At 36.9% G+C, this 18406-nt stretch overlaps 3 protein-coding genes across 4 annotated transcripts; 2 read left to right on the forward strand and 1 right to left on the reverse strand.

The window, feature by feature from the left end:
- Positions 1-2881: 2881 nt before the first annotated feature.
- Positions 2882-7214, forward strand: LOC6588973 (protein limb expression 1 homolog). 2 transcript variants are annotated; one of them, XM_002014300.2, is made up of 4 exons: positions 4206-4309; positions 4374-4537; positions 4592-4782; positions 5571-7214. In XM_002014300.2, the coding sequence occupies exons 1-4, from the start codon at positions 4237-4239 to the stop codon at positions 5950-5952; spliced, it is 810 nt and encodes a 269-aa protein (XP_002014336.1). In that variant the 5' UTR covers positions 4206-4236; the 3' UTR covers positions 5953-7214. The 2 variants fall into 2 exon arrangements, with proteins under 2 accessions (XP_026844214.1, XP_002014336.1); XM_026988413.1 differs by lacking the exons at positions 4206-4309; positions 4374-4537 and adding an exon at positions 2882-2899.
- A 75-nt stretch (positions 7215-7289) lies between these two features.
- Positions 7290-8547, reverse strand: LOC6588971 (ATPase family AAA domain-containing protein 1-B). Its single transcript, XM_002014298.2, has 2 exons — positions 8341-8547; positions 7290-8282 (listed from the first exon to the last, which is right to left on the reverse strand). The coding sequence occupies exons 1-2, from the start codon at positions 8520-8522 to the stop codon at positions 7346-7348; spliced, it is 1119 nt and encodes a 372-aa protein (XP_002014334.2). The 5' UTR covers positions 8523-8547; the 3' UTR covers positions 7290-7345.
- A 2027-nt stretch (positions 8548-10574) lies between these two features.
- LOC6588970 (kinesin-like protein KIF21A) lies at positions 10575-17463 on the forward strand. The gene is made up of 12 exons (XM_026988881.1): positions 10575-10591; positions 11339-11407; positions 12610-12748; positions 12808-13220; positions 13346-13916; positions 14335-14677; positions 14837-14977; positions 15034-15225; positions 15287-15489; positions 15559-16529; positions 17040-17124; positions 17189-17463. Exons 2-12 carry the CDS (start codon positions 11352-11354, stop codon positions 17282-17284), a joined length of 3210 nt encoding a protein of 1069 aa, XP_026844682.1. The 5' UTR covers positions 10575-10591; positions 11339-11351; the 3' UTR covers positions 17285-17463.
- Positions 17464-18406: the final 943 nt, after the last annotated feature.

Below are 18406 nucleotides of genomic sequence, written 5' to 3' on the forward strand. Positions count from 1 at the left end.
ATAAGACATAAGACACCCCACAACTGGTCTCCAAAAATTAAGTTCATTGACTAGTCGATAATACACATTTGATTACAACAGACACGTTATAGCGGCTTACCTGAACGATCAAATAAAGACATTCCAATATACAAAAATATAGAATAGCTCTGGTTAACTTCGCTATGATAGTCAAATCACAAATTAGGCATAATCAAGACTAAGACCTACTTTCGAAGTGTCGGTCGATATTGCACCAACTGCCTTCGTAAAACCGAGTTTAAGGATCTTAATAACCTCGGTAGGAATTTTGGTTCGTCCGCTGTTAATTTTTGTGCACAGTTGAAAGCATTTTCTACAGTGTAACTGAAACACTTTTTGAGCTCTGACAAACCGGTTTGGCTCAACAAAGTGTTGTCGAGTCTAAAAAACTTCAAGAAGTCGCGGCCCTATTTGTGACTCACCATGTTCCTCCTCGTTTTTCTTAATACGTCGGCAAACAATGATCAATGATTGGTATTCAATCTTTTTGCCCAGTTACCCAGTGAAGATTACCGGCTTGGCCCTGGCCGGTCCTACTGTTCTACGGTAGAACTACGGTTCTACTGCATCCACTAACTCCGTTACGAGAAAAGAATCGTAGAAAATATGAGAAACATGCACCGAAAACCAACTTGGACGGATTTAAAGGTCAACGTACATTAAGCCACAAAGGGACACTTTTTTTTGCATCTGATGATTTTCTCTTTTCGGTAGTACCCATCAAAATGTCGTCGAAACCAACAAAGCGCTCACTTTAATGATCCCCTAGGACTGATTGGGTCTGTCATTGCAAAATCAAAGATTTTCCTTCAGCTGGCGTAAAAGGAGCAGTATCAATGGTATGAGAGTCTGCCAAAGTCTCTTTCGTCAGCGTGGACCCCCTTCTGCGAAAATTTGTCTACCCCTCAGATTCTCAATTGATCAGTAAGATACAGCAACTTAAATTATTTACTGTAAGCTATTGATGGTCCAACTCCACAACTGCCCTCTCTTGGGTTCGCAATGAACCTTCAAGTTTTGACGTCTTTTTTGCAAATTGGGTCGGAAATTGAATACGGAAGTTGAACACGTTTGAATACGTCTTCCAATTTATGCAGTGCACGACGTCAGGATTAACATCTTTGGTTGACATCTTTGGTAGCACACGGATATTTCTTCGTTCGATTGAGAGAGACTGACTGCTAGGCCCTCCGTGACGCAAAGGAAGTGCAGTCGTCGAGCTCTATTTCGTCACTCGCGACATTTCTGGATGAAAATAAATGGCATGGATGCTGAATTTATCTATTGATTTCAATGCGTAGGACCTAGTTATTTTGTGGCCCTTTTGTGGTCAGTGAGATTTGGGTTGATAACGTAACCAACTTTGTGGCAGCTAAGAACGAGTTGGCGGCTCTGGGAGGCTGTGGTGAATACAGCCAAACATCAGTTCCTTTCTGTGCTTGGATGACCTAAGGACACTCGTGTGCCATATAACTGCTATAGTGAACTCAAGACCATAGCTTTCCATTTCAGAGAATCCCGGCGATTTAGACGTGCCTGTTCATACATTCGCATAACCAGATGTGGACGGAATGAGCTTCAATCTTCTCGACCGATGGAAGCGGGTAAACTTCCTGCAACAGACGTTCTGGTCCCGCTGGTAGGAAGAGTACCTCATCATTCTTCAGAAAAGGGCCAAATGAAGAACTGAGCTACCTTGTTTCAGTGTAGGCGACGAGAACTAAACTCTCCTCAAGTGGCCACTAGGAAGGCTGACAAAGCTGATCGTTCGAAGATAGGGAGTTCTCAGGTTAGCTGAGCTTAAAACTACTAATGGGATCATGCCCTACGCTCTTAATTGTAGCATTCACTCTTTTTATCTTCCCCATCATCCGACGAAAGTTTTGAGGGAGGGTCGTCTGCATAGGAGAACTCACTGGCACTGTTATAAACTAAATTTAAACTTCGTCTTTTATCGCTTAAACATCGTCATCGGGCCCATCTGTTTGCTTCTCTTTACATCAAACATAATAAAGCCTATTTATTAGTATTTATAAACTAAGTATATATTATATTTATATAAATATATATATTCCTTTTTTGTTATACATGTGTGTTATTATATATGTATATATAAAAATAGATATATTATTTTTTAATATATTTATGATATATTAAACACGAGTAATTATTTGAAAATAATTCGCTATCTACATTTACTCTGCTGAAAAGGCTATGTCGCTCAATTTCGCCAATGAAGTTTTGCTATGTGGTTTTGACAGAATAAATGAAATACCGATCAATAATACAAAAACAGCTGATGATATTTTACGGGGTAGGAGAGACATACTATCTGTCTCTCTTATTCTAACATAATAGCCAAGCTACCAAGCAGGCCGCGAAAATAATGAAGATAAATTTATAATTTGTTAGTTAGGTATATTAATTTACATGGAAGTCAAACCATATTGCTTATTGCTTATTTTCCGCTGAGTTTGTATTTTTACTGCTTCAGAAAATGTAAAAAATGGTCATTTTAACCGAATCAATTTGTAAACAAATAGAAAAATATGACAATTTAAAACATGTATGATTAAAATTTCATCTATCGCTGCTGTGTTAACTCGAGCCATTTAAATCATTTCATCAATTCCTAATTTGCAGGCTTTAATTAAATCAGCCATTAAACACCTACGTGAGTACCCTGGTTTCTAACTATATTTTCCTTATACCATATGAACATAATAACCTTTGCACAACTACAATGACGAATTCAGTTACAATTTTGACTTGAAGTCTAACCTGTTTCAATGTTTTCTCACCTGAAGGTGACTTTTACTGTTCAATGATATAGTTAGAAGTGATAAATCTACATATGAATGTTTAATTAAGTAGATATGTATGTATTTTTCAAGTATTATTTTTTTAAAGCTTTATTATGGACGTGGATTAATGTGCAGAAATAATTATACACACACTATATGTTGATAAGTGAATATTCATGGGTTTTAACCAGCCCCGCATAACCAGTGCCTACTCATAATTTATAATTAAATAAGTATAGCAATATTTGGTTGCACGCCCCTATTCCAGATACAAATGTGTAAATCAAAAGGTCTTAAACAAAAGACTTGAGCAACAAACTTGCATACATCCAGCATAAATGTACAAGTGTAGGGTATATATGTACATATGTATGTACATATGGTCATGGACTTTCATATGTATCTTTAAAGACGTGGCTATATCACAACAAAAAAATTGTATGTGTGCATTAGTTTTGCGCTTATTTGTGTGAGCGAACAAAAAATTTGTCTGAATCTAAGGTCTCAGGGTCCAAAGAGGTATCTTTTGGTATTAAAAAATAAAATAGAAAGTTATAGCCCGTTGCGACAACGTTTAGAGGTGCGGACTTGGGCTCAAAGTTTTAAAATACGATATTTGGTCGATGGTTTCTATGGCAGCTATACCATATATCGTTCAAATCGGATTATATATTTATAGCCGTATATTATAGCAGTGCATGGTAGTGCATGTTTCGTGCCGTGTTGGGTCGTGCCAAAAAATTTCAGTCGATGTCTATCCCTTCTGTTAAGGCCATTCCATCAGAGGAACATATTTTTTGCAGGAACCATTTCTTGGTCTTGGTATTAAAGAGTGCTTCGGGTCATAATCCCGCTGGATCTCCCACTGTAGTGGCATTCAGAATGTTACTGTCGAGTACGGGAGGAAAAAATTGTTTTCTCTACACAATGTATGCATATGACCAATACCCGAGCATGGGAAAAGCATTCCTCACAGCATTATGATTTCACCACCATGCATAACCATGTTAAGAGACTACCTTAGGTCTTGTACTGCCCACTTGTACTGCATACTGGGAGTAAAACCCAGAGGGAACCATTTCTGACCCCATATATTCTTGATCAGCATCAAAAGCTGATAACTAACAAATTGCTGAATCGCGATCTAAGAAGTTTTTTTTAAGAGAAGTATTAAGGCATACATACATATATGTTTGAAGTCGATTTTGTAATGGCTTAATTTGTATAATTTGTGAATTTTCAACGAACTACGTACATATGTATATACATAGTATGAATGATCAGAATTGAATGCTGGTCATTGAAAGATCACCGTGTAGAACAAATAGTATTATTAATTGTTTTGTAATAATATTTAATACAAATTTATTTATTCTTTTCTCAATATAATACATACTTAAGTATCTTCATAATGGTATACCCTGAGGAACCCTTTTGGGTTTTACCCACGGTAACTGGATTTTACGAAGATAGAGATTATAGAGGTACGCTTGAATTTAAAAGTTTGTATGAAAATGTCTGCTTATATAAGAATGTCATGTGTTTTAGTAAATGTAGTGGAAGCACTTCAAGAATTTTGGCAAATGAAACAGTCACGAGGAGCGGACCTTAAAAACGGCGCACTTGTAATATACGAATCGATTCCGTCCAATAGCCAGCCTTATGTATGTTTCGTAACACTGCCTGGGGGTAGTTGCTTTGGTAGCTTTCAGGTACATAGCATTTTTTATATAAGAAGAAAACTTTATACTGTGATTTGATTTTAGAACTGTCCAACAAAGGCGGAAGCAAGACGTAGCTCGGCTAAAATTGCTTTAATGAACTCCGTATTTAATGAACATCCGTCGCGTCGAATTAGCGACGAGTTTATTTTGAAGGCAGTACAGGATGCACGTGCTTCCTTTAAAACAACACTACAAGGCAATGAAGGGACAGAATCTGGAATCGAAGCTTTCAGGTAAAATGAATTCCAAAGAATATATTTCCTATACTCATGCAGAATTGTATTTATTAAGAAATCAATAACTTATTATATTATAATTTTTTAATGCCTTACTATTACGGATTGTGTATTAAATAACACATCATCACCAAAAACAATGTTGATTAAAAACGATAGCTTGGCAGACCCGCTGTACTACTCTATACTCAGTTCTTATATATGACATTTGATGATCTAACTTTTTATACCCGGTACTCGAAGAGCTGAGAGATATAGTATTAGTTTTGTAGTGTATGCGGACGCATGTGACTCCCAGAAGGAAACGTTTCCGACCCCAAAAAGTATATATATTCTTGATCCGCTACAAAAAAAGAGTAGTCATTTCTGTCTGTCCGTCCGTTTTGATGAGCGTCTAAATCTTAGAGACTGTAAGATCCAGAGGAACCAGGTCTTGTGATATCACACAAGCGAATTTAAAAATTTCGTACGGAAATTTGTGGCATCCACAGATACGAGAAAGCCGAAAATTTATTATAGTATTAAAGAGAATTATCACATCTAACAGATCTAATCGTTATTATAGCCCCATCCACACGCTCATTTCCTCGTGGAAGATTATAATTAGCCGTTGTGATTTCTTTCTTTCTCTCTATGTTCTCTAGACAAAAAGAAAAAAAGAATGCGGCATATATCTACAAATATAAAATTCGGGTCTCCGAAGCTAATTTTTTTAGCATAAAAATACATCTGCAAGGGTAATTCGACATCCGATCACTAACTTAACAATTCCTATTTTAATTTAGGTTTATGCTGGAAGCAAATAAGGGAAGAACCATGTTGGAATTCCAAGAATTGATGACTGTATTCCAGCTCCTGCATTGGAATGGGTCTTTAAAGGCAATGCGAGAACGTCAGTGTTCAAGGCAAGAAGTAGTGGCGCACTATTCAAACCGCAGTCTAGATGACGAAATGCGTGCACAGATGTCTTTAGATTGGATAGCTCGTGAACATGATAGCCCTGGCGTTATCCGAAGGGAGTTGCTTTTGGCCGAGCGCGAGCTAGAGACTTCTCGTATGGCTGGTCGGGAATTACGCTTCCCAAAAGAAAAAAAGGACATATTAATGATAGCTCATAATCAGCTGGGTGGAAGTAACTTGAACTCGGCATCTATTGATCATTTATAATAACAAAAGAAAACTGATCTATTGCGAAGTCAAATTGAACAGATATTTATAAAATACAAAAATCTCTCATTGAGAACAAAATGATTATCCGACGTGTTTCCAATTTCACTTTTTCAATATTATCAAAATCGGTTTAAAATCGGAAAAAAATTTTAATAATGTGCATCTAAATAACATACAAAATTTGTTTTTATTTGATGGAAACTAATTGTAATAGTACAATTTAGTTCTAGTGGGAAATCTAACACAAATATTTGTTTAACCAAGCCTCAGATGTTGTGGTGTGGTACGTTAAGTGAGGTTTACGCCAGAAGGTAAATACAAATTGTTAATTGGTAATCGAACAGTTTTGAGTATCGAAAATTAATTTAAATTATTTGGATCAAATGGCTAAGTGAAAATGGAAGCACGGGTATATATTTATATAATTGGCATACCATATGATCTCCAGTAAAAAGGACAAGTCGATTTAAGATAGAAAAAATATTATACATTCCATGAACTCTTTCCAAAATAAATTTCTTCTTCAGTATATTAAAAAATATGGCTCATAAAAATTTCCATTTTCATCAAAGGGGGGTTGAGTGTGTTTTTTTCTATCGATATGCCATGGTGGGTGCGAATCTCTAAGAGACGTGACTGACTCGTGCCATTCAACGAACTGGCCTGCCCCTCCGCGGGATCACCGTAAAGAATTACTTTGCGAATTACATTGCCTACTTTAGGCACTCTCTGCTACGATTCACTTCCTTTCGCATCTTCTCAGATTGCTCTGGCGGGTTATTAGGGTCTTGCAAACGAACTTCCAGTTTTTCTCTAACTTGTTCAAGTAGGACATCCGGCCGGAATCCTGATGGTTGCTACGGGGAGATTTCCTTTGGGCAGAGGGATTAAGCCCTGCATTTTCCTTCTTGTCTCGAGTTCTCCCGAAGTCACCTGTCACCTGCTCTATGGAAACCGGTTGACCAAGCAAGACAATTCAATGCTCCAACTATCAATGAAGTCGCAGTGGTAATTGTTGCGTCGGAATGGTACGAGTATTCAAACAAAAGATCAGAGTAATCATGAATTAAATCGTTAAGCAGAAGGTTTTTGGCTAACTCCGAGGTCTAATGTACTCGGTTAAATGCAGAAGCGTGGTTTACCACATAGTACAGATCGATTATAATGATATTGCGGAATCTGAATCATATGAAACTTTGCCACGGTACGCGGTTGTCCGTCAAGAAACTGATGAACAGTGTGATTCAAACGACGATAATCGAGGCAATTGAAAACCCTCAACTAAAGGAATGGTTAAAGTCAAAAAGAATATAAGTACATCAAATTCGTATGAATGTGGGTAATGATTTCGGTGATGGCTTTATTTACCATATAATATGTGGTATTTAACTTAATCTAGATCAATTCTATTTTCTAAAAACAAACTACCGGTGTGCATTTTAGACTCCTTAATTTTTAGATGTGAGCTCAGCAAATCATCCATTGTAATTTTTAAATTTGTCTTGTCTATGACGGATATACTAGAGCCTGAATTATTTTTAACCTCAATTAGTTGTCTCATTCTAAAAACTGATGCGTTTCGACACATTTCTCGAAGATCTGAACCTGAAAACCCGTTGGTGAGCTTAGACAAACGATTTAAGTCAACATCCGGACTTACTTCCTCAGACTCTAATATCAATTTTAGTATTTCTGTTCGCTGGGTTTCAGATGGAAGACCAATGTGAAATTGTGCTGGCATTCGGCGAACAATAGCCTTGTCTAAATCCTGTGGTCTGTTTGTTGCGCCCATTACAATCACGGTCGAGTTGGTATTTGTGCTTAGACCATCCCATAACATCATAAACTGAGTTTTCATCATTGCGGTGGCCTCGTGGTCATTTAAATTACGGGCCCGAAGGAACGAATCGATTTCATCAATGAATATTATACAAGGTTCGATTTTTGCAGCTAGTGAGAAAACAGCAGACGTAAGTTTTTGAGATTCCCCGTACCATTTATCAGTTAGAATGGCTACGTCCAGATTGATAAAGCGCATCCCAGCCTCTTTTGCAGTGGCTTTCGCTATTAAAGTTTTTCCGCAACCGGGTGGCCCGTGAAGAAGTACACCTTTTGGGGCCTGCCACAATTTTGAGCTTTTGAACAAATCTTTGTGTTGAACTGGCAAAACAACAGATTCACGAAGCTCCTGAACAATCAAATTCAATCCTGCAATATCGCTCCACCCGACTGTAATGTCAGCTGGAACAACAAGGTGTGACGCAATCATCAATTCGTAGTCATTAAAGTCATGGGCATTTATTTTCAATCCATCATTTTCACTTAACCTATGAAATCAAGAGAGTAATACAAAATAACATTTACTTCAAATACAAAAATATATACCTTTTTAATTGTTCTTCTGCAAGGCCTTTGGCCTTTTTTTTGTTTTTACTGGTAGGGTCCAGCTGGTTCATCATCCATTTAACAGAATAATATGTAACCATTGAAGCAACAGATAAACGTATTATGACTTGAAAAATCTGTCCCCTCGTTAAGTCTGCTCCTCCAAAACTGAAATGATCCATGTTTAGTTTTTAATTGATTTAGTTTCGTTTCTTTAGAAGTGCACGACGAAATAATAAATGTGTGACCGGATGGCACCAAAAACCATTTATTAAAAATGAACGATTCTAAAGTGTAATACAAGCATGGGTATTCCTGCAACTGAATTGGTGTTGCTGTAGTTTTGACTAATTATCTGTTGGCAACTGATCAGTCGATATTTAAGTCCATCTGAACGAATTTTTTTTAGATTACTTTTTAAACTTTCAGAATAAATGTATTCACTTAGCCTTCAATGGAAGTTACACCAACAATCTTTCGCATCGATCCCCTGGAGCCAATTTTGAACTGTTACGCATACGATATTTTCGAGCGAGATTTTTTTAAATAAAATTTTTAGGCCTGATAAGATTAAAGCAGGATATAGAAATAAAGGGAGCCCCGGGTGTCCATTACTTTTGCGTGTTCCACCAAAACGATCCGTTTTGATTTGTAGGTGCTCTCATTTTGCAAATATTTGTCATTGATGTGCTGTCAAAAAGTGACATATTTTTCAGTAAATTCTAGTGTGTATTGGTGTGCGTGCTTTACTGTTACACAGTCAGTGTGTGTTGCTTACCAGTTTGTTTAAAGCAAACTAAGTTAATGAATGGCACTCGCTTTTCTCGCTATTCGCCATATATAGGCTGGCTTGCTTGTTTTCCGCCATTTTCCTCTGTGTTCGGCCTTGAAATATACAGGCAAGCTCTGGTTTACACATACTTTTGCGGATTAGGTTTTCGGAAAGAACTCTTCGCTTTTAGATGCTCCCGTTTTCCCGTTTAAAGCTTACTGTGTTCCACTCTCTATTTATGTGTTCCCGAAAGGTTACTTGTAAAAGTTAGTCCACTATCCATCTAGGATAATCCTAGCTCGCAAGTTTCTATAAGACATTCATACAGTAGTTTATTACCCTAAAGAGCAATGATTGGCCAAACAAAAAAGTTCGCGCCTAAAAATATTTCAAAGCGTATTTTACATTTTAAATCGTACACAACCAAAATAAACAAAATGAAAACGAGAAACAGAACAAAATAGAGACAGCAAAACTGTTATAAAATTAAGTTTTTATATACATATATTTTTCTATGATAGGTGTCTTGCAACAATTAAAAGAAGCAGCACAATTACACGCATGTTGTGGGAGCTCCTCGAAATCTACAAAAATCACTTCATTCTAGAGATTGGTCGGGAAATGCTCCAGCAGCACAACGCATAGGAGGAGCACCAGAATTGTTTAAGGGATAAGGAGTGACGTAATCTTGTACACATATGTATAGTTTATTATAGTTAATAAAATCGCCAAGCTATTCACTTAAGCTTTTATAACATCTTACATCTCATTAAAAAAAACTTTGTTATTGTTATTTTCATCATCCAGGTAAATGAAGCCAGTGAAATTTGGTGCTCCACATATGTCAGAATTTCTCACCGTTCCACGTAGATGTGCATTGTGGGAAAAAGCTAAATTTACCCCACCGAGGGTTGCTATTTGAGAGATATCGATCACTATCACTATTGTGAACTGTCAACGGTAAATCGATCTTGATCAACCTTCCAAACAAATCTATGTTTTTATGCATGTGTTTGTTATAACTAGGAAGTCAGCTCACAGCTTTTATTAAATTAATTTATTTCGTATGCATTGAAATCATACAATAATAGTCTTTCGCAGGTATGTAAAGGAACTTCTTAAAATTTGAACTTAACTCGCACCTGTTACATTAAAAATCATTGTTTACTCCCAAGATATTACATACACATCGATAAATGTGTACATATGTATATACATATTACATATCAACATGTTCATCCTACATACATGTATGTATGTACATTTAGGTCCACAGTCTTTGAAGTTTGAAAATTGTACAAATACGTCTTTACTTTACGTTAACGACTTTTAAAGGTCAATCTATAGAATTGGCAGTAAAAGATCTACTTATGGTTTGCAGTAATATTGTTTCCAGATCCATTTATTCTTATTCCCAGATCCGAAAACCAATATAAAAAACGACTTAATATTTAGCCTTCTTATAAGGTGTATTCAGAAGTAAAAGATAAATGTTTAATACAGTTTGTAAACGTATGATTATATTGTTCATCATCATCATCAGTAACCGAGTCGATATGGCCTGCCGTTTCTGTCCGTCTTGATGAGCGCATAGATCTCGCAAACAAAATTAGCAACCAAATTTAGTGTTCAGACTACTGTGACATCATACTAAAACAAGTGTATTCCGCCCATAAGTAGGCAAAATCTGCGCTGTGAAGAGGTCTTAAGATACAAGATAACCAGATTTCTGAATTTGGATCACATCGTACCGAACAATATTGCTAGGGGTAAAGGCGAATTTTTACAAACGATACATTAAACAATGCCCAATTAATGTTTAGATCCGTTGTCGAGTTGGGTCGCTTTGGCGCTTCATAATTTCATTGTTTGATTCAGTGTTATTTTATAGTAGTACCACAGATAAAACCCGGTTGCTCTAGCTCTAAGATTAAGTCGGTCGGTGGTTTAGAAACCGTGTTCGGGGACTGTGCTGATATAGACCATCTATGGGGATTCTGGTGAATCTTGTGCGGTGCTGGAATACGCTCGCTAACTGTCATCGGGGCTCAGGGATATCTTGGCTAGATCTAGGTCTGGTTCGGAAACCGTACTAGGGGATAATGGGATCATTAGGTTCCTTCTTGACAGAGTACCGCGTATATCAGGAACGACGCGCGTTCGGTGATATTATTATTCTGTTTCTTTTATTTTCAATGCGTCTAATTAATCAACATTTAATTGTAGGTAAAATTTAGCTATGATTTCCGAAGAAGACCCCATAAATAAGGACAGTTCAGTGCGTGTGGCTGTAAGGTGAGTTTAAAGATGTAATAATAGCCCTAACAAAATACTCTTTAAAGCTAAAAACGGTATGTTTAGGTTAAGTTAAGGCGGTCGGTGGCGACCGCAGTGCGGTCTAGACCGTAACTGTGTACCTTTCAAAATGATCGGAAATTTTTGTGAATTTTTAGTCCATTGCGGTTAATGAACACGACATTCCAACCAACGGGGTATCTCACAAAGTACTACCACCCGAGATATCACCTCCAGAAATTAAATCTAGAATCCAGAAATTAAAGATAAACCCCTGTTTTTTTCACATAGCTTAAGTATCTTGTCCTGGTTGTATTGAACAAATGAAGCTATAAATCTGACCCGAACACTATCGTTTAGAAAATATTAAGCTTTCAAATTGAACATTTTTTGTGGTATTTGTTAACGAAACTTCGACTTTGAAAACTCGGAAGTGTCGAAATCAAATTATTTCTTGTGGTTTTGTATTTTTCTGGTAAAGTTACATGAATTTTGCGTTGTTAAAGGTATCGTTTGTCAAAATCTATGAATAAACGGCTTATGTGCAGCCGTTTGATCAAACCTTTAAATATCGCATTTTGCCTTGAAATTCCGTTACGTTCGATGTTACAAATTTCAATGGAGGATCTCCACTTAACAAACCGTGTGCGTTCGTGCTTGCGTACAAGCGCACCCTGGTGATGCAGAAATCCATATCCGTGACAATCCGCTCTGATACAGCCGTTAAGCTCTAGCTGAAAGAGCCACCTCTATCTACTTCTGGACCACACTTAGGATATTCAATGAACTTTGATAGCTTTCATCCAATCGTCTTGACCAGACAGCATTCAGTCTGGACTCTTGAACTCGATCGCGGCTGGGACTAAGCCCATCCCAACATTGATTCGTTGGGGGAGAGAAGTTCTAGTGAAGATGGCCAACTAAATCTTCTGTCGCACTATGGCCCGCTCAAGAACACTTGAATTTGACGAGCTCAGGGCAGTATAATGAAACAAACAAAGTATAATAACTAGCGACTATAAAGACTATAATGTGCCAATCACAAAAAAAAACTTGTTACCAATCTATGCGCGATCTCTTATCGCCAGTGCTGTTAGACGCAACGATATTTTGCGTTGCCATTTATTTGCATGTTACGACGTGACTGTATAAATAATATTATTTTTGATATAAAAACAATGTTTTTTCTTTTTGTATTTCAGAATTCGACCTCAAAACTCGAGAGAGCTCATCGATATGTGCCGTATTTGTACAACAGTAGCTATTGGAGAGCCTCAAATTCTTCTTGGATCGGACAAAGCCTTCACTTTTGACTATGTCTATGATACTTGTTCAAATCAGGTAGTTTGGTTTTAGTTAATTCGTTATGCTTTCAATACAAATTCAAACCTCTTCCTCAGGGTCAAATATACAAAGAAAGCGTGGAGCCATTGGTTGAGAGTACCTTGCAAGGCTATAATGCTACAGTACTAGCATACGGACAAACGGGGTCGGGAAAAACATATACAATGGGGACTGGGTTTGACCGTGAATACGATGACATTCAACTTGGGATTATACCTAGAGCAGTGCAACACATATTTTCTGGTATCGAAGATTTCGAAACTACTGCAAATAATGAGACGTCTGCCATTGGAAGTCCACAGTTCAGCCTTGCGGTCCAATACATAGAGTTGTATAATGAGGACATTTTCGATCTCTTAGACCCATTTAATAAGAACACAACCTTTAAAATTCATGAAGCTGCCAATGGACAAATCGAAATAACAGGCGCATCTATAAAGCCAATTAACCATCCCCAAGATGCATTAAAGTGAGTACCCTCTCAACTTATTTATCTGGCAGTCTCGGCTCTTTTAGATTCTTCTGTCCTTTCGACACTAAAGTTCGTAGCACTATGATTTTGGCTTGTACCCTATTAATATACGTATATTACAGGTTCCTTCAGCAAGGTGCTTTAGCACGCACTACTGCATCAACGAAAATGAATGATCAGTCATCACGATCACATGCATTGTTTACAATATTTGTCCGCAGGCAGCGTTTACTTACGCCTACAAACAATGTTTTAGATAACGATCTTGAAACTTTGACTTCGAAATTTCATTTTGTCGATTTGGCGGGTTCTGAACGTCTTAAACGGACTTTGGCTACGGGAGAACGTGCACGTGAAGGCATCTCTATTAATTGTGGACTTTTATCCCTAGGAAATTGTATATCAGCGCTTGGTGATAAGTCCAAGAGAGCTTTACATGTACCTTATCGGGACTCCAAGTTAACACGGCTCCTTCAAGACTCCTTAGGTGGAAACAGTCGGACTTTAATGATTGCATGCATATCGCCAAGCGATCGGGACTTTATGGAAACATTAAATACATTAAAGTATGCAAACCGAGCGAGGAATATTAAGAACAAAGTTCAAATAAATAAAGATCAAAGCTCACGAACCATTTCACAACTGAGAAGAGATGTCTCAGCTTTACAAATGGAATTACTAGAATATAAACAGGTAATTTAAAAAAATTCTCATAGACAAATATTCGCATGCTCCACCAGACTTCAAGACAATTCCAGACTGCAAAAGAAAGATAGCATGCGAGATAAATAAGTGTTTCGAAAATAGGGAATTGTGTTGATCACTAGTGATCAGTCTGCTTTGGATCATCGTTCTTGTTTGTGTAGTGCTCTCACGCATCATAGATTGCATCGCCTACACGCGCTTTGGAAGGTATACCTTTCCAATAAAGGTGAACACTTATTTGGTATTGTGTTCTAAAATTAGACATAATACATTCTAAAGGACCAAATTAATTTAAGAACCTCATATTTGAAAATCGGGTGATTTCTTTTAATGTTATTCGATGTTTACATAGCGTCCGTACAAACATGTTTTAATTAAAAACAACGAAATTTTTTATTATTTTTAGGGTAAACTGGTAGTGGATTGCGACGGAAATGCAACACGCTCGGACACATTTAATGAAAATATCCTGCTTTTATCAGAAAATAAACGGTTGAAGCAACGTCTCAAATCAATGCAAGAGACAATTAACACGCTAACTGAACGAAATGCACATCTACAACTAGAAAAGGATTTAAATAAATGGTCAAATGACACAAATTTAGATTTAGATAAAAATAATATTGTTGAACATTATATAAAAGAAATCGAAAAACTAAAAGCTAAATTAATAGAATCTAAAGAAATGCAAAACCAACTGAAAGCTTATATTGGAAAATGGCAACAACCTCATAAGAATGTCTATAATGGTAAGCTTAAGTGTGTATGAGCGAGATCGAAGAGTCAGCCTAGGGAAATAGTTCCAATAGTTCTTCCAACTCAAAAGTTTCGGCGTCCGAATATCGCCCTCCTTTTTGTTTTTATTCAACTCATAAAATTTATAACTCTTTTCACATTTTGTATCTTAGAAGAGCAAGGAAATATTATAGACTTGGCAAAAAAAGGCTTGGAAAGGGACAAGGAGTTATTAATGTCACAATCCTTACCAGGAATACAAAACCAGAATCTCAGATTGGATGAATCTGAAAATTCCAGTAGCGATTCGGAAGGTAATGTCGCATATCAAATATTTTTGACATTTTTCCAATTTATATTTTTATCGTAGAAGAAGGAGTGGTAGCAGACTTGCATGACATTAACTCGGACATTGAAATTAAAAGTAAATTAATTGAGCAGCTTGAGTTGTCACAGGAAAGAATAGAACTCATGCGTCGCCACTATGAAGAAAAACTTACTGTGCTAAATTGTAAAATTTTGAACACTCAAAACGAACGAGATGAGTTCTTGACAAATATGGGTATGTGTAAATAAGTTCAAAGATATAAAATGCAAAATTAATAAAACTGTCTATGTTTTAGTTTCATCTACATCAGTACAATCAAAAGAATCTATAAGGAAAATGAAAACAGAATATGAACGTAAGATAACAAATATGCAAGGTGAGCTCAAAAGATTACAGCACGCACAGACGGAACATATTCGACAACACAGAGAACTTAAATCCCAAAGCGTTAGAATAAATACCTTGCGAGTCGAACTTGAAAAGTTGAAGTTCACAAAAGTAAGAGAATTGTATACGTCTGATTAAAACAATTTTTATTGAAAATACGATATTTCTTTATATTTCCAGGTTAAATTGATGAAATCAATTTCAGAACAATCTAGTCGACACAAAGAAGAGGACACTAAAAAATCGAAAAAAATTTCGAAATTACAAGAGGATCAACGTCGCCAAAAAAATGCATTATTATCTTTAAAAGAACAAATGAATGCCAAGGATCAAATGATAAAGCGAAAAACTGAAGAGGTAATTGCCCTCCGTAAAAGTCAAAGAGGCCGGCTAAGCCAAAAAGGGGCTTCCAATTTAATATCAAAAGTCGGGAAGTTTGAGAGCTCAAAGTCTCGATCCACCCAGCAGCAATGGGAAAAGTTGTATCGCTTTATATTACACGCAGCCAGAACAAGGCAACTAATCACACAATTAGAAAACGAATTGCAACGTTTAATATTGGAACGAGAAGATCGTTGTCGTGAGCTAAATATAATGCAAAATTGCCAAAATGCGGATAAGAAATCTGAAGACTTCAATGAACAAGACAGTTTAAAGACCAACATTAGGTATTTACAAGAAACTATAGAACATGTACAGCAAGCCATTATGGAATTTGAAGACAGCAAAGAATCTGCACAGAGTGGCATATATAAGATCCAGAATTTTTTGGATAATATAAAAACAGTTGAAGAAGCAAAATATGTTCTTCAAAAGCTTTCCGACAGTGCTATTATACTTACATGTAATTTGGCCATAACGGAGACCCATTTACAGGAAAATGAATCCCTACTACAAGAAGCTCAACAAGAAAATAACATTCAACAGCAGATATTACAACATTTTCTGTCGCAAAACAGTAATGTGCATATGTCTGATATGTTTCTTTCTTTAAATCTTAAAAGTAATACAAATACATTATGGCACAGTTCGCAAAAGTCATTATTAAGTACTGGAACATATGATATACCAAAAGAGGATATATTTGAAGATTCTGCACATAAAGATAACCCAGAAACAAGTAGTAGAACCCCATCACCTGGAATCGACACGTAAGAGTATAAACTTAAATACTATTTATTTTACCATGGTAACTGAATTATTGTATATGAGTTCCACCAAATCTATGAGTGAGATCATATTGTAACAAATACGAGTCTAGTAGCTTAGAGCGCGATTCATTATGACTAAATAATTTGAACTAATCTAACTTCAAAATTGTGGCAGTCGCAAAGTTGTGCGATTCGGGGATGCGTAAGAGGGTGTGGTAAGCATTAAAAACAAACCTAATTAAGTGAGACTCCACACTATGCAGTTGGAGATGCTTCCTTCTGGGTGTTACATCCGAGGGTGAGTTTATGAGAACGAGAGAGCTCGCAGCATGAGACAGTATGTGAGTGTGTTTATGTTCGTTTGTATTCAATGGGATGGTACTGAGCTTATATAATTACTTTACTTTTGCGACTAATATAAACTCTCGCTATACCACACACTTTTCTTGAAAATACGCATGCAAAGTGATATTAAAAATAAAACATATTTTTGTATTATTTTACTGGTAGCTTGCCGGATAAGACTTCCAAAATACGCAGCCGAACCGCTAAGAGACAAGATCTCCTGTTTGGGGACGTTCAAATTCCTACTCAGGTAAAACATTTCTTTACTATACTACATCTTATGTACTCAAACTATACACTTTTTTATCGTCCAGCCTAATAGAATGTCTCGATCCTACACAAAAAATGATGTTATCTGTGGTAATCCGCTTATGCGAGTTTCAAGTACTCCAGGATATTTAAAGCTCTAGCACGTACATTCATCACATAAACCGTTTTTGGAGCAGATCGCGTATTATGCAACTAAATCTAGCTTTTGTTCAACATATGTGAACTAAATTCTTAAATTCCGATTACCTTGAATTTTTCATTTTTGAAAGCGCTAGAAAATTCTTTAAATACTGCACGGAAGCAAAGGTATTACCAAAGACTATACAATACCAAGATGTTGCATGAGGAACGAATTCTTTTTCAATTTTCGTTTGACGCTTCATGGTACGGGCGCGCGGGGCTATTACTTCAATTCTCTTTTACGCTACCTTCGCCTCCGAAATGCTACTCGGCTTCGTCAATGACTCGGTCAGCGTCGAGTCGGTGTGTCTCGAGAGAAAGAATACAAAAACAAAATATGAATCGTCTGCGTGCCGAGACCGTAGGGCAGCGTGGTCGCTGATGTCTTTGGCGCGGCACAGTGGGGACTCAGCCGAAATAGTAAAAAAATTGTATGAGTGCTTTAGATAAATTTAATGTACGCATCTAATAGAGAATTTTCCAATCGAATTTTCCCACTGTGCCGCTCCAAAGCATCGGCGATCCGCGACCACCGCTTCGACGGTGCTGAGGCTCGAGAGTCCAGAATTGCCGAACAGACGAAACCGATGGGCAGCGGGGTCGCGGTAGAGACAAAGTACAGGCGAAAAGGGAATTGAAACCCCGCGCGCTCCCTCGTGCCCTTTGGGTTCTAGTGTTAGGACCCGCCATAGAACAGCTTTTTGGTCGCTCATGCAACATCTTGGTATTGTATAGTCTTTGGTATTACGCACCCTAGGACCTCATCCAAAATCATGTAGCAAAATTAAACATTTTACAAATTTGATGTCAGCTTTTTATAGAGAATTTTTCATGGCTTTCAAAAATTAAAACTTCGAGGAAATCGAAGAGGAGATATGAATTCAGAGTTGACAATTTTTCGGCGAGAAGCAATTTACTCCATTTTCATTCACATACTGCATCTTTCAGGTTAAATAAAAACTAAACTATTTAACATATGATTCCAACATAAGGGATGTATTCATTGTTAACACTGTTCAATAAAAAAATTTAAAGAAAATTTGATTTTTCAATTATTTATTATTTGGTCGTCAATATTGTAT

Source organism: Drosophila persimilis, unplaced genomic scaffold, assembly GCF_003286085.1.
Source record: "Drosophila persimilis strain 14011-0111.01,24,50 unplaced genomic scaffold, DperRS2 tig00000191-arrow-pilon, whole genome shotgun sequence".
NCBI lineage: Eukaryota > Metazoa > Arthropoda > Insecta > Diptera > Drosophilidae > Drosophila > Drosophila persimilis.

Bases quoted from the DNA above. Each gene is read 5' to 3' on its own strand.
- LOC6588970 (XM_026988881.1), top strand. From the start codon at position 11,352: ATGATTTCCGAAGAAGACCCCATAAATAAGGACAGTTCAGTGCGTGTG. The intron at 13,917-14,334 runs GTAATTTAAAAA...TATTATTTTTAG, and splicing joins AATTACTAGAATATAAACAG to GGTAAACTGGTAGTGGATTG. The intron at 14,678-14,836 runs GTAAGCTTAAGT...TTTGTATCTTAG, and splicing joins TCATAAGAATGTCTATAATG to AAGAGCAAGGAAATATTATA.
- LOC6588973 (XM_002014300.2), top strand. From the start codon at position 4,237: ATGGTATACCCTGAGGAACCCTTTTGGGTTTTACCCACGGTAACTGGA. The intron at 4,310-4,373 runs GTACGCTTGAAT...CATGTGTTTTAG, and splicing joins CGAAGATAGAGATTATAGAG to TAAATGTAGTGGAAGCACTT. The intron at 4,783-5,570 runs GTAAAATGAATT...ATTTTAATTTAG, and splicing joins TCTGGAATCGAAGCTTTCAG to GTTTATGCTGGAAGCAAATA.
- LOC6588971 (XM_002014298.2), bottom strand. From the start codon at position 8,522: ATGGATCATTTCAGTTTTGGAGGAGCAGACTTAACGAGGGGACAGATT. The intron at 8,283-8,340 runs GTATATATTTTT...TTGATTTCATAG, and splicing joins GCAGAAGAACAATTAAAAAG to GTTAAGTGAAAATGATGGAT.